The sequence below is a fragment of the Astyanax mexicanus genome, chromosome 19 (genome assembly GCF_023375975.1).
Source record: "Astyanax mexicanus isolate ESR-SI-001 chromosome 19, AstMex3_surface, whole genome shotgun sequence".
NCBI classification, from domain to species: Eukaryota; Metazoa; Chordata; class Actinopteri; order Characiformes; family Acestrorhamphidae; genus Astyanax; species Astyanax mexicanus.
Genome location: NC_064426.1, coordinates 32,163,567 through 32,176,970, shown reverse-complemented (window position 1 = coordinate 32,176,970; position 13,404 = coordinate 32,163,567). Strand labels below are relative to the sequence as shown.

The following is a 13,404-nucleotide window of genomic DNA, read 5'->3' as shown; positions in this document are numbered from 1 at the left end:
CTATTAATAATAATATATAGTTGCTTCATATGCAATTGGGACACAGTTATTGTCACTACATAGGCAGTGTCCACTAGTTATCTAGCTGTCTAGGTTATCTGTCCGTCTGCGTGTGTGTATTTGGGACGTGGCCTCGGCGCGCGCTCCTCTGTCGCGGCGGCACTGCTGCGGCTGCAACTACTGTACCTTTAAGAAGCGCTGTTCCGTGCGGGCGCGCGCGTCCCACTTCATCACATGACCGCTGTGTCTTGTGACACTCTAGCTCGAGAGTAGCGATTTATTAGAGTTAGTTTAGGGAGTTTCGGGGTTTCTCCTGCGGCTGAGAGGAGCGGGAGAGCGGGTCGCTATGTCGGTTCTTTAGGGCTCGGTTTGCTCCTCCAGTACGGGTGATCTGAGGCGCTGCTGCTTCTACAGTCGGGGAGAAAGTTGGCGCATGGCGGGCGGTGGAGTTACGGGTTCCTGCGTCGTGTTTTGTTCACGGGGAGCGAGGGAAGAGTCCGGTATTTAATAAAACTAATATTCCGCTGAGCTCGCTGGTTAACTCTCCGCGGAGTTAATTCAGACATGGATAACAAACCCCTGCTGCAGGACAGACCCCCCGCCTACAACAGCGTCCCCGGGGCGTACGAGTACGGGGCCATCCCGCCGCACGCGCCCGCGCCCGGGCTCGCACCTCCGCCCTACCCCTACCCTTCTCCACCCCCAGCCCAAGGTAAGCCTGGCTATTAATAAACCCGCCTTTACATACAGAACCGGTAACCTGCCCGCCCGGCCGTATCACTATCAGCACCGCGTTTAATCTCACTGTGTACAGCCAACAGACTGGCGATACGATATATCTTCCTATCACCGCCTATCACGATACCAGGGTTACGATTCTACATATCGCGGTATATCGATATATCAAACATCAAGTGTAGAAAAACTATCACAGTATGTAAAAATGTTGTATAATTACAAGTCGAGTAGAATAAAAGATTACTTCTTATTAAATTTGCACATGAGCTCTAAATATTGTCTGATATCAATTGGAAAAATAAAATATCGTCTTTTTTTGGCACACACTGCAAGAAGCACCTAATCTGCCCTACCTGTGATTAGCCAATTGGACCATCTGCTCTATATAATACAATAATATTGAAAAAATAAAGAGACCACCTCATTTTCTTTATTTTCTATAGTTTTTCTGATGTTACCATTTATAGGTATATGTTTGAGTAAAATTAACATTGTTTTATTTTATAAACTATGGACAAAATTTCTCCTAAATTCCAAATAAAATATTATCATTAACAGCATTTATTTGCAGAAAATGAGAAATGGCTGAAATAGCAAAAAAGATACAGAGCTTTCAGACCTCAAGTAATGTTCATATTCATAAAGTTTTAAGAGTTCAGAAATCAATATTTGGTGGAATAACCCGGTTTTTAATCACAGTTTTCATGCATCTTGGCATGTTCTCCTCCACCAGTGTTACACACTGCTTTTGGATAACTTTATGCCACTCCTGGTGCAAACATTCAGGCAGTTCAGCTTGGTTTGATGACATAATTATATTGGTAAAAAAAATATGGTAAAATCAGAGAAACTAAATTTTAAGGTGGTCTCTTACTTTTTTTTTTTACAGAGCTGTATATGACAAAACATTTACATTTTTAAAATTAATTAAACAAATAACACATTTAAACATTTTATTTAGTATAAATATGAGTTTTGTACATAGACTGGAAGAAACATGTGACCTGACTTCATCTAACTATGAGCAAACTTTTGAGGATTGTGTCCAAATTGATGATCAAAACAATAATTATTAATATACATTTTTTGACGATAAACTATTGGGGATACATGATGATACCAGAATATATTGCTATCGGATGATAATAGAAAACAGTGTCATCCGACATTTTACTTGTCCATTTTAATTTTGCTTTGGTGACAAAACTCTAATTTTACACAAAAAAGTGTAACTTTTCCAATAGATAAGCCCGCTCCTCAGTGTTTCAGTTACAGAAGCATCCCTTAACATTCGTTGTCATGTGTTTGTTTTTTTTTTTTTTGCTGAGAGGGGCTTTGATTTGATTCAACCACAGCTCTGTTTTTTTAATCTGATGTGACCAGTTGTTATGAAACACTGTTAGGCCACACAGCCAGTGTTCTGGCTGCTTCTGTCTGAGTTGGGTGTGCTTTCACTTTCCACTGGTGTCATGGGGCAGCCGTGACTAAGACACATTTCCTGCTTTTTATGAGCAGTGTAAATCCATTCAGATTTAGCCTAGTTTCATCTTAAAGCTTATCTAAAAGGCCTTTTACTTAATTTGAATGATCAAATATCACGCTTATATTCGGACTAATAATAATATGTAACAATAACAATGACAATAATGAATAAAACCATGTGAGCAGAGGTTCTTACTTGGGTATGAATACAAATTAGAAGTGGGTTATCTTAAGAATGAGTACCTTTAATTAACTGCAGTATAAATTAAAGCATAAAGTACCGTTTGCTGGGTGCTGCATATTCTCATTTCAGAAGTCAAAGGCATAACACAACATTCTTTACTGTCCAGTTTAGAAAAAAAGTTTGCTTTTTATGTGTGCTCTCTCTGTCTAGTATGCATTAACTCTGTTAAAGCTCTCCATCTCAGTAACTCAACACATTAAAATGTAAAGCATCAAAACTACTCAGAGATATTATTATAGTAAAAAAAATGAAAAGGGCTCCAGTCTTCCAGGCCTAAAGCAAACTACACTGTTATTACTGTCTCAAATAAAATTCATAATTTTAACAGTGATTATTTTATTTAGGCCTACATTTAAATATCCAAAATTAGAACCTTAGAAAAAAGTGATTTAACTGCATTTAGTCACAGAACACAGTTGTGATTAATCAGATTATTTTTTGTATCGATTGACAGCAGTACTATTGTTACTTTTCTTTGGAAGATATATTCTCTAAAATATATATATACATACATACATACATACATACATACATGCCAGAGATAGACCGTAAATATGCAGAAGTTAAAGAAGGAAGGGTTAAATCATTTAAAAAAAAAAAAAAACACTGTTCCTCTTTTTTAAGGCTTTGCAGCAGCAGCTGCTGCTCCCCCGGCCGCTGCTATCGGCCAGCAGCCCAACTATACCAGCACCTACACAATCATCCAGCCCTCTGTAGTGGTGGTGGGAGGATGTCCAGCCTGCAGGTGAGAACACTTATTCTGTAACACTGTAACTCCTAAAAAAACAAGTCAGTATTTCAGATTTAGGGCATGAGAGTTCATTACTCATGCTCACTGTTACACAAAGAGCATCATGTTGTTCTTTAAACAGAACCTTGATAATATAAGATTAGCTTTACTTAATCCCACAGCAGGGGAATTTGTGTCTGATTAATTATAAAATGATGTGACACTAGTAAGGAACAGGGATGTCGCCATGTTTCCCTTTTTATTCAGCAGTAAAGCTGAAAAGCTAAGCTTAGTTTAATAAACAAAACTGTAATTCTTTAAAAAAATGTAGTGAGCGCTGTATGTATAGTATATAATCTACACAGATTTCCCTGATGAAAGCTGTTTATTTGAGGAAAAAAATCTAATTAAGATTAGATTTCCAGCCACAGTTAGCGCTACACTGAGAAACCCTGAGTGCTCCAGTAAGCCAGGGTGATATTAGCTAGCGATTCATCCAACGTAGCTTGTTTTAACATGGTAAACACTCAGACTACAGTCCGATAAACTCAACTCTGAAAGAGCTAGCACTTTTATTTACTTTACTTTTACTAATATTGCCCCAGCAGTGCTATCTGGCGTTAGCAGCAGGCTAGTGGCTGATAATATTCATCAATGAACGGTGAAAGAGCTAGCACTTATCACGGATAGCAGCTAATGCTAATATTACTCCAGCCTTGCACTGTACTTCACTGCAGTGGCTTTACTGCTCTGTAATACCTGACTGGTGAAATACATATATAAAATGCACCGGATTATAAGGCGCACTGATGATTTTTGGGAAAATTAAAAGTTTTTAAGTGCGCCTTATAGTGCGTAAAATATGGTAATTCAAGTTAATGTACATATATTGTGGACTGTGTTTTGGTCAGTTCTGCATTATTACTCAGCATGAATTGAAAGCTGTTATTATTTTTAATCTATGGGAAAAAACACACCTGGTCTTTCTGCAGATCCGGTTCCACTTCATACTTTCATAACTCATTTTAAAACAGGTGCGCTGGCTTCTAGATTATGCAGTGAGACAAGATTACCAGATTATAAATGTTTTACTATGTATGTACACTTGCTGTAGAGCTGAGCAATATATAGACTAAATTTTTCAAGTTTTTCTAGAAACGTTTTCTACAAAAAAATGACAGCTGTTCTTGCCATTTAAAATTAATAATGGTGTATGAAGTTTATCAAACAGCCCAGGTTGGGTGATGTTTTGGTTGGGTGATGTTTTGGTTGGGTGATGTTTTGGTTGGGTGATGTTTTGGTTGGGTGATGTTTTGGTTGGGTGATGATTGAGTGATGTTTGTGCGATTGGGTGATTGAGTGATTTTTGGGGATGTTTTGGCAATGTTTTGGCGATGATTGGATGATGATTGCGTGGTGTTTGGGTCATGTTTGGGCGATGTTTGTGTAAATCTGCAGGTAGGTAAATAAGCGTGTTGATCATACCTGTCAAGTCTCCCGTTTTGGCCGGGAAACTACCGTATTTTACTCCTCTTTCCCGCCGTCCTCCCGTATTAGTATTTTCCCGTAAATTTCCCGTATTATACTAAATAAAAAAATATATAGGCCACAGGCGACAATGCACTGACCGCTGTGTGTCTCTTAACCAATCGTGGAGCCGGTTCAAGGAGAAAGTCCAGCCAATCAGATAGCTGGTTTTGCGGAGCGCAGTTTAGTGTGCGGGAAGCCCCGCCCCTCCCCTCGCTGTGAGTTCAGGCAGCTAGTCGGAGCAGCTGTCGTTAAAACTAATCTGGATATACGGAGATTTTTCTAAAAGAAAGGTAATTAACCATGTAAACTGTGATGAGATTGTTTCTGATAGCTGGTTAAAAAGACTCTTCTCTGAATCAAAACACAAATTAAACCCACTGTGTGTTTAATAAAATACAGCTTGTGACTCAGTTAGCTTAACTTTAGCTAGATAGATATTCAGGGTTTGAGAAAAATCTACATATATATATAATGCCCTGCCCTGATGTGCCTGATCAGCCAATAACTATCATTTCCAAACTCTATTAGTTCAGGGCTAGTTTTAGGGTTTGTTAGAATTTGTTTAAATCTCAAGTATTGTGGTAATGTATTATAATGTAATGTAATGTATTATTTAGAAGGGGTAGAAGAGATGGTTGAGCTGGAGAGAGAGAGAAAATTTCAGAGAGGGCTGAAATTAACTGAACTGATCAGGAGTGGACTGAACGATAGAAAGAAGTATTAATGAAAGATTATTAATTGTGTAGGCCCCTTAGGACTATTATTTACTTATGGAATATATTTGTAAATTTGTGCACCCTTCAATTTCAATTTTAAATCTATTAAATAAAAAAAAAAAAAAAAATATATATATATATATATATATATATATATATATATATATATATATATATATATATATATAAAAAAAAAAAAATATATATATATATATATATATATATATATATATATATATATATATATATATTTTATTTTTTTTTTTTTTCTTGTTTGGGCTGTTGGGGCGGCGGAAAAAATCCCTTATTTTTAAGTCCAAAACTTGACAGGTATGGTGTTGATTCTTGATGACCTTTGGTTTCTGGTTGAATATTTATTGCGAGATCTGCTGGTAAACTTTAAAGAGCTTCATTTCCTCATATTGAGAAAGAGAATAGAAGGGAAGAGGTTTCAGGTGGGAAGTTGCTGACTGTCGCTGTGGATTATGACCACAGGCTCCTCTTCCTGTCAGCCCTGTCGAGCACATGACAGACATTTGAATGAGGCCAGCAGTCAGGCAGCCCACGCTGAGTTTCTGGAGCTTTCTCACACATTTATCTCTATAGAAATAAGGCCTTTTTTAAGACCTTGATGTGTTGGTTTGATTTGGTTTTTCATTGCTGTGCTTTTAAATGAATTATTATTATATTAGTATTGGAACTAGGGGTGGGCAAAACTGTCCGTAGATTTATTTTACAGTATTCCAGAGTTTGATTAACTCAAGCTCCAACTCATCTCAAATCACCTCAAATCACCATCTCAGTTCAGGTTTAGTTCAGGGGTTTGTGGAGGACAAATACTTTTTTTTTATTTTACATTTTACTACATAATTACATATATGTCTGTTAATTGTTTATCTTTAATATTAATCTATAATGGAAAAAACAATATACAAATGTATATGCAAAAATATACAAATAAATAAGGAAAAATATTGAACAAAAAGGTGTTCAAACTTTTCACTGGTACTTTAGGTAGGAAATATTTATAAATTGTATTCTCCAGATTCCATATCTTGAAAAGCTGTAGGGCAGGAGTTCATGGAAAGTTCACTTATCTTGTTTACCAAGCAGAACACCAGACTTCAGACAGAAATACAGACGTCTGAATGATTGTGTACACGTGTTCGTTTCATAATCCTCATATTACTACATATACATACTAACATGTCAGGAGTTATGGGAAAAGAATCATTAAGAACATAGCACTGACCTGTGGGATATGTGTGACCTGTAGTTGGTTTGTATGGTCCAGATCAGTTGATTAGTTTGTTTACTCGCACTGTTTGGTTTAGTTTCACACAGGCACAAAACGGAGCCGTCTGGTGCCTAAAATTTCCTGACCTAAACCTGATTAACTGAGATGGTGATTTGAGATGAGCTGGAGCTTCACAGTGTAAAGGATACCAAGAGTGTGCAGATCTGTCTTTAAAACTAAATGTGCTACTTAGAAGAATCTAAAGTAAAAAAAAAAACATATTCTGGATTGTTAAACACTTTTTGTACATAATAATTCTACATGTGTTCCTGTATAGCTTTAACATAGCTTTTAATATTAAATTTATAAAGTAAAAAAATAAATTAAAAGAAAGAAATGAGAAGAGGTGTGTCCAGTCTTATGACTGGTAGTGTACATTTGTTATTTGTAACTGTGTTAAAATGAGTCATATGAAAAAGTTTAGATTATTTACTAAGATTTTCTCTCTGACAGCTTCTATATGTAAACATGTACAATCCCAATTGTCCTATTTTAAAAAATCACAACTAAAACACTAAAACAGACTTTAAAATATATATAAAAATCACATTAATTCAGTTAACCTCCCAGCAGTATGTTAATCTGTATAAATGACTAAATTGTGTTCAGTTCCCCTCTGATACACAGTCTAAGAGTCGTGGTGAATCAGCGGTGATCTCAGCAGTGTTACGCTTGTGTGCAATTGTGACATTCTCAGTGTTGTTCATGTGATTGAGTGAAAGCCGGGTCACGCTCAGAGTCACACTGCGGATCAGTGATAAATCAGCCCAGTCATGATGCAGGAAGCTCATGACATTCCTGATGTCACTCTCAGTTCAGTCCAGAGCAAATAGAATCAGTGTGTTTAAACTGGTTACAGTAGCTTTAACTTTTGGACTCTGATCACCGTTTCTGTTAGAGATCATAGATCTGGCCTTTTTTACATTTACTCCAGATTCTTCCAATTTACTACTAGCACTTATACCAGAGTGGATCAACACCAGCAGATGACATGACCCTCAAAACCATCACTGATTGGTGGAAACTTCACACAAGACCTTAAGCAGTTTGGACTGTGTTTCTCTCCACTCTTCCTCCAGACTCTGCTCCCTTGATTTACAAATGAAATGTAAAATATACTGATGATCAGTGATGGTGTGTTTGGAGAGTCATGTCATCTGCTGGTGATGATCCACTGTGTTTTATTATCAAGTCTAAGTCAGAACAGTTTTGTTTTCCCACAAAATCTTACAGTACTTCATGCTTCCCTCTGCTGACAACTTTTATGGAGATGTGGATTTCATTGTCCAGCAGGACTTGACACACTGCCCACACTGCAAAAAGTACCAAATGGTTTTATATAATTTTTTTAGTTTTAGTTTTTACTAGCTGGAAGCCACAATCATTAACAATAAAATAAATAAACGTTTTAAATAGATCACTCTGTGTGAAACACATCTATATAATAGATTAATTTCACACTTTGAACTGAATTACTAAAATAGATTAATTTATTTTAACATAATTTGAAATCTAGCAGTAGTTGCTTACATTTTTGCAATAATTTCTTAACTAGAAATGGTCTGAATTTACTGTGGTAAATTTGCAAGATGTTTGTGTGACAAACAGCAATGCAACCTTCTGTTTTTTTACAGCTTTTATATCTTAAATAAAGAAAATCCATTAAAAATGTTACTACCAAATTTTCTTCCCAGTTTGGAAGGCCAATTTCCACAGGTGTAGGAGTAATAATCCGGGTTCTACAGATTAATAACAGCGCTGTGCTTTCCTCTCTCTTCTGTTTGCAGGGTTGGGGTACTGGAGGACGACTTCACCTGTCTGGGCATCATGTGCGCCATCCTGTTCTTCCCCCTGGGCATCCTCTTCTGCCTGGCCCTGCGGCAGCGGAGGTGCCCCAACTGCGGAGCTACTTTTGGCTAGAGGGACCAAACTGCAAGCGCCACTTTGATTGGGCCCAACGACCATCGCTTGATTTAAAAAAATATATATTTTTTCCTTTTTTTTTTCTTCAAATTTTCTTTTAATCCATGCTTTATTTTTTTTAGCATCTATTTTATGCCATACAAAAATTATATAATAATTGCACAGGTTATGTACTATGATAATCTACAGTAATCGTGAGGAAGGAACAGCCAACCAACTGCATGGTTCTGTTGTTTTTTTGTATTTTTATTCTTTTTAATTTCTCTTTGTCTATGAGAGAATAGTAAACGTGAAAAGACTCACACAGCTTATTCACGCACTTTTAAAACTGTTGATTTCCATTTTTGATGTTTTATTATTTTTTTTTAAGTACCATGCCAGCCAGACCTCCGTCATCCAATCACTGGTGCCTTTACGATGACCATGACTTTTATATGAACTGTTGGCTGCAGAAGCATGGAGACCATAAAGGGACTTGGCTTGAGAAGATATCCAAAAATCTCACGCTCAATTTTTTTAAACTGCTACTGATGACTCGTGACTCTGAATTTCTGAGAGAAATCATCAATATAAATGATGCAAAGACTTTGTTGAAGCTTTGTTTTAATTACGCCATCATTTTTTGATCAGCTTCCTTCTTCCTTCTTCTTTTTCTTCTTCTTCTTCTTCTTTACCTCCGTCGTCTGGACGTAAGCGATGAGGATGTACGTACGTACCTGCGCTGCCTGGTGCTTTCGCTTGTATGGGACGGAAATCGGTGCCACATTATTAGTTTTATAATCGAGTCAGCCTTGTCTTGTATTTCTCACCCATGTTTTAATCACATTATCTGTCTTTTAGAAGACCAAACCACCTTCTCTTCATTCATTTAATTATTCATTCATTCATTCTTCTCAACAGGATCTTCTTCTCAAAAGGAACCCTGTTTTTATAGAACATTGTTTTAGTGCCATTTACCTTCAGACTGAGCTAAAAGCTCACTGGATGTACACACTGTGGAGTTTATAAGGCATAGGGCTGTGTATTGGCAAAAAGCAGGTGATACAATATGATATTATACAATGTGTATCACAATACAGGGGTTACAAATCAGTATATTGCGATATATTGCAAATTATACCACAGTTAGTTCCGAACCTGCAGTGTGATTGGCTGAGCGGCGTTCTATGAGTGCCGCTATCAGCTGGTAATGCACTGTAACTGAAGCTCTCCGTGTATTACTACATACAGGTAGCCTAGCAACGATGCAGCGCTTAGCAGCCAAACAGCGCAGCTTCTGAACTAATTTTAACTCACGGAGTGTTTATAACGAAACAATCATATTTTCTCCTCCTCTTTAACTCAAAATCTTTTAGTAAACAGCAATAATGGAACTGTGGTATAATCACAATAACACACTCGAGGTTCGTGCTATAAAGTGTAATATTGGCCCTGCTGTGCTGTGGTCGTAGGCACGAGACGCAGACCAATATTACACATTATAGCACAAACCGCAAGTGTATTATTGCTTATATATATATATATATATATATATATATATATATATATATATATATATATATATATATATATATATATATATATATATATATATATATATATATAAGCAATAATACACTTGCTTATATATATATATACAATAATATATATACACATACGTATATATATATATTTATATATATATATATACGTATATATATATATATATATATATATATATATTTATATATATATATATATATATATATATATATATATATATATATATTATATATATATATATATATATATATATATATATACGTATATATATATATTTATATATATATATACGTATATATATATATTTATATATATATATACGTATATATATATATACGTATATATATATATATATATATACGTATATATATATATATATATATATATATATAAATATATATATATACGTATATATATATATAAATATATATATATACGTATATATATATATAAATATATATATATACGTATATATATATATATATATATATATATATAAATATATAATATATATATATATATATATATATATATATATAAATATATATATATATATATATATATATACGTATATATATATATATATATATATATATATAAATATATATATATATATATATATATACGTATATATATATATATATATATATATATATATATATATATATATATATATATATATATATACGTATATATATATATATATATATATATATATATATATATATATATACGTATATATATATATATATATATATATATATATATATATACGTATATATATATATATATATATATATATACATATAGAACTTGTTGAAAATGTTATTTGATTTATTTAGTATATTTTTTGAAAGTTCTCTCTAAATATTCTTAATAATTTACAGAGTTAATTATTTAGTTTATACAGAGTTAAACTACTGCTTTATCTCTGATTCTGGACTTGTGGTTGGCAAAGCTCTTCCAACTTTCCAAATAGAAAATCCATCTTTTTTGGATTTGTTCCAATTCCATTCTGAAATTCCGAGTTTAAATGGACTGCAGCATTGAACCTTCATTAAAACAGCTGTTGGATGGGTTGGGCAGGTTTTGGCCAAAAAAAAAACATTAAGTTACTTAAATATAATTCTCATTTAGTCATTTAAGCAGTCTTAAAGGTTTTTTTTTTTTTGGATTTGTGTAAAGGTCGGCAAGTAAAATGTATATTTCAGTTCATTTTAACATAATAGCAAATGTATTGCCGTTTCTGGCATGTTTTTAAAAACATCTAAAATTTTTAAGAGTATTAAACCAACAACTTGCTTTTATCTAGTTATATATTATAGAACTTATCAGATTTGCCTGCATTTTCTCTTATTTTCTGATAAAATATAATTTCTGTGTTCTGTAAAACCTGTCAACCCTTCCAACAGCTGATCTGAAACATAAAAAAAAAGGTGGTACAATTACACAGTCACATAGAACTGTCTAGAAGTTGTTCTGTTTTTTTATGCACAGTTTTGCTGAACTCTGCGGCAGAACAGGTTCAGTTCCTCTTCCAATCAACGACAATCAGTCTGGAATGAATGTGTACCAGTGTTTTTTTTTTTTGTTTTTTATTCAAGTCATAATGTCTTTGCCATTGTTCTTCATGATGTAATTAAGCATAGTCGGGGAAATTGATCTGCTTTAGAACACTACGCACGCTGTTATGATCGGTTCTGACTTTTTATATGAGAGGTAATGTAAATAAAAATTCTATGAATGCTGCGTTGTGTGTTATATCACTGCTACAATATTAAATTTGCGAGTGTGTTTAGATGCACAGTGCACAGATGCACAAATAAAAAGAAGTCTTGACAGATGTGTCTTTCCACACAGTTGTTTAACAAGTGAGAAGCTACTCCCTGCATCAGCTATTGTTAAATAACTTGTTGCCAGGTGAAATATAATCACCCATGCAGTAATTATTCAATGGGAGACTCACATACTTGCTTTGTTAAATCCATGTGCTGACCTTTATTTGGCCAGGCAGTGTACTAGTTCATCTCCAAAAATGTGAATATCCTTGAAAAGTTACTTTATTTCAGTAATTTCTTTTCAAAATGTGAAATGTGTATATTATATAGATGTATGACACACACAGTAATCTATTTTAAGTGTTTATTTATTTTGTTGTTGATGATTATAAACCGAAAATCAGTGTCTCATAAAAATGTGAATATTATATAAGACCAATTGGTACTTTTGGCAGTGTGGTCAGTGTGCCAAGTCCTGCTGGAAAATGAAATCCGCATCTCCATAAAAGTTAAAAGTCAGCAGAAGGAAGCATGAAGTGCTGTAAGATTTTCTGGGAAAACACTGCACTGACTTTGGACTTGATATAACACAGTGGATCAACACCAGCAGATGACATGTCTCTCCAAACCATCACTGACCATCAGTAAATTTTACATTTCATTTGTAAATCAAGGGAGCAGAGTCTGGAGGAGGAGTGGAGAGACACACAGTCCAAACTGCTTGAGGTCTACAATCTTCTACAATCAGTGATGGTTTGGAGAGACATGTCTGTCATCTGCTGGTGTTGATCCACTGTGTTTTATTATCAAGTCTAAAGTCAGTGCAGTGTTTTCCCAGAAAATCTTACAGCCCTTCACGTTTCCCTCTGCTGACGACTTTTATGGAGATGTGGATTTCATTTTCAAGCAGGACTTGGCACATTGCCCACACTGCCAAAAGTACCAATTGGTCTAATATAATGTTAGAATTTTCTGAGACATTGATTGTTGGGTTTTCATTGGCTGTAATAGTTCACTCTGTGTGTAATACATCTATATAATATATGAGTTTCCCATTTTGAACTGAATTACTGAAATAAAGTGACTTTTCAATGATATTTCATTTTTTTAAGATGCACTAGTATAAATTGTTGAGCTTAAACTTCAGAGATTCACTTCCACATTTTGTCTCTAACACAAACACTACTTACTGTTACTATTCTGCTTTACAGGCGCTGCTGTGTGTGTAAAAAGGGAAGTATAAATAGCACAGAGGTCCAGAAATAAAACCTTTTTTATTTTTATACAGCAGTGATCCAAAGGCCAAGGGAAGAGGGGCTGCAGCAGGATAAAGAAGTGCGTTTCTATAACGGTAAATGAACAGCTTCCCTGAAGTGCAATTACTGCCTATTGTACATAATTATAAGGTCAGTTTCATCAAAGTG

General features: G+C 34.6%; 1 protein-coding gene across 1 annotated transcript; it reads left to right on the top strand.

The window, feature by feature from the left end:
- Positions 1-204: 204 nt before the first annotated feature.
- On the top strand, positions 205-9,656 carry bri3 (brain protein I3). Its single transcript, XM_022673268.2, has 3 exons — positions 205-712; positions 3,089-3,209; positions 8,525-9,656. Exons 1-3 carry the CDS (start codon positions 565-567, stop codon positions 8,655-8,657), a joined length of 402 nt encoding a protein of 133 aa, XP_022528989.2. The 5' UTR covers positions 205-564; the 3' UTR covers positions 8,658-9,656.
- The last annotated feature ends 3,748 nt before the right edge of the window (positions 9,657-13,404 follow it).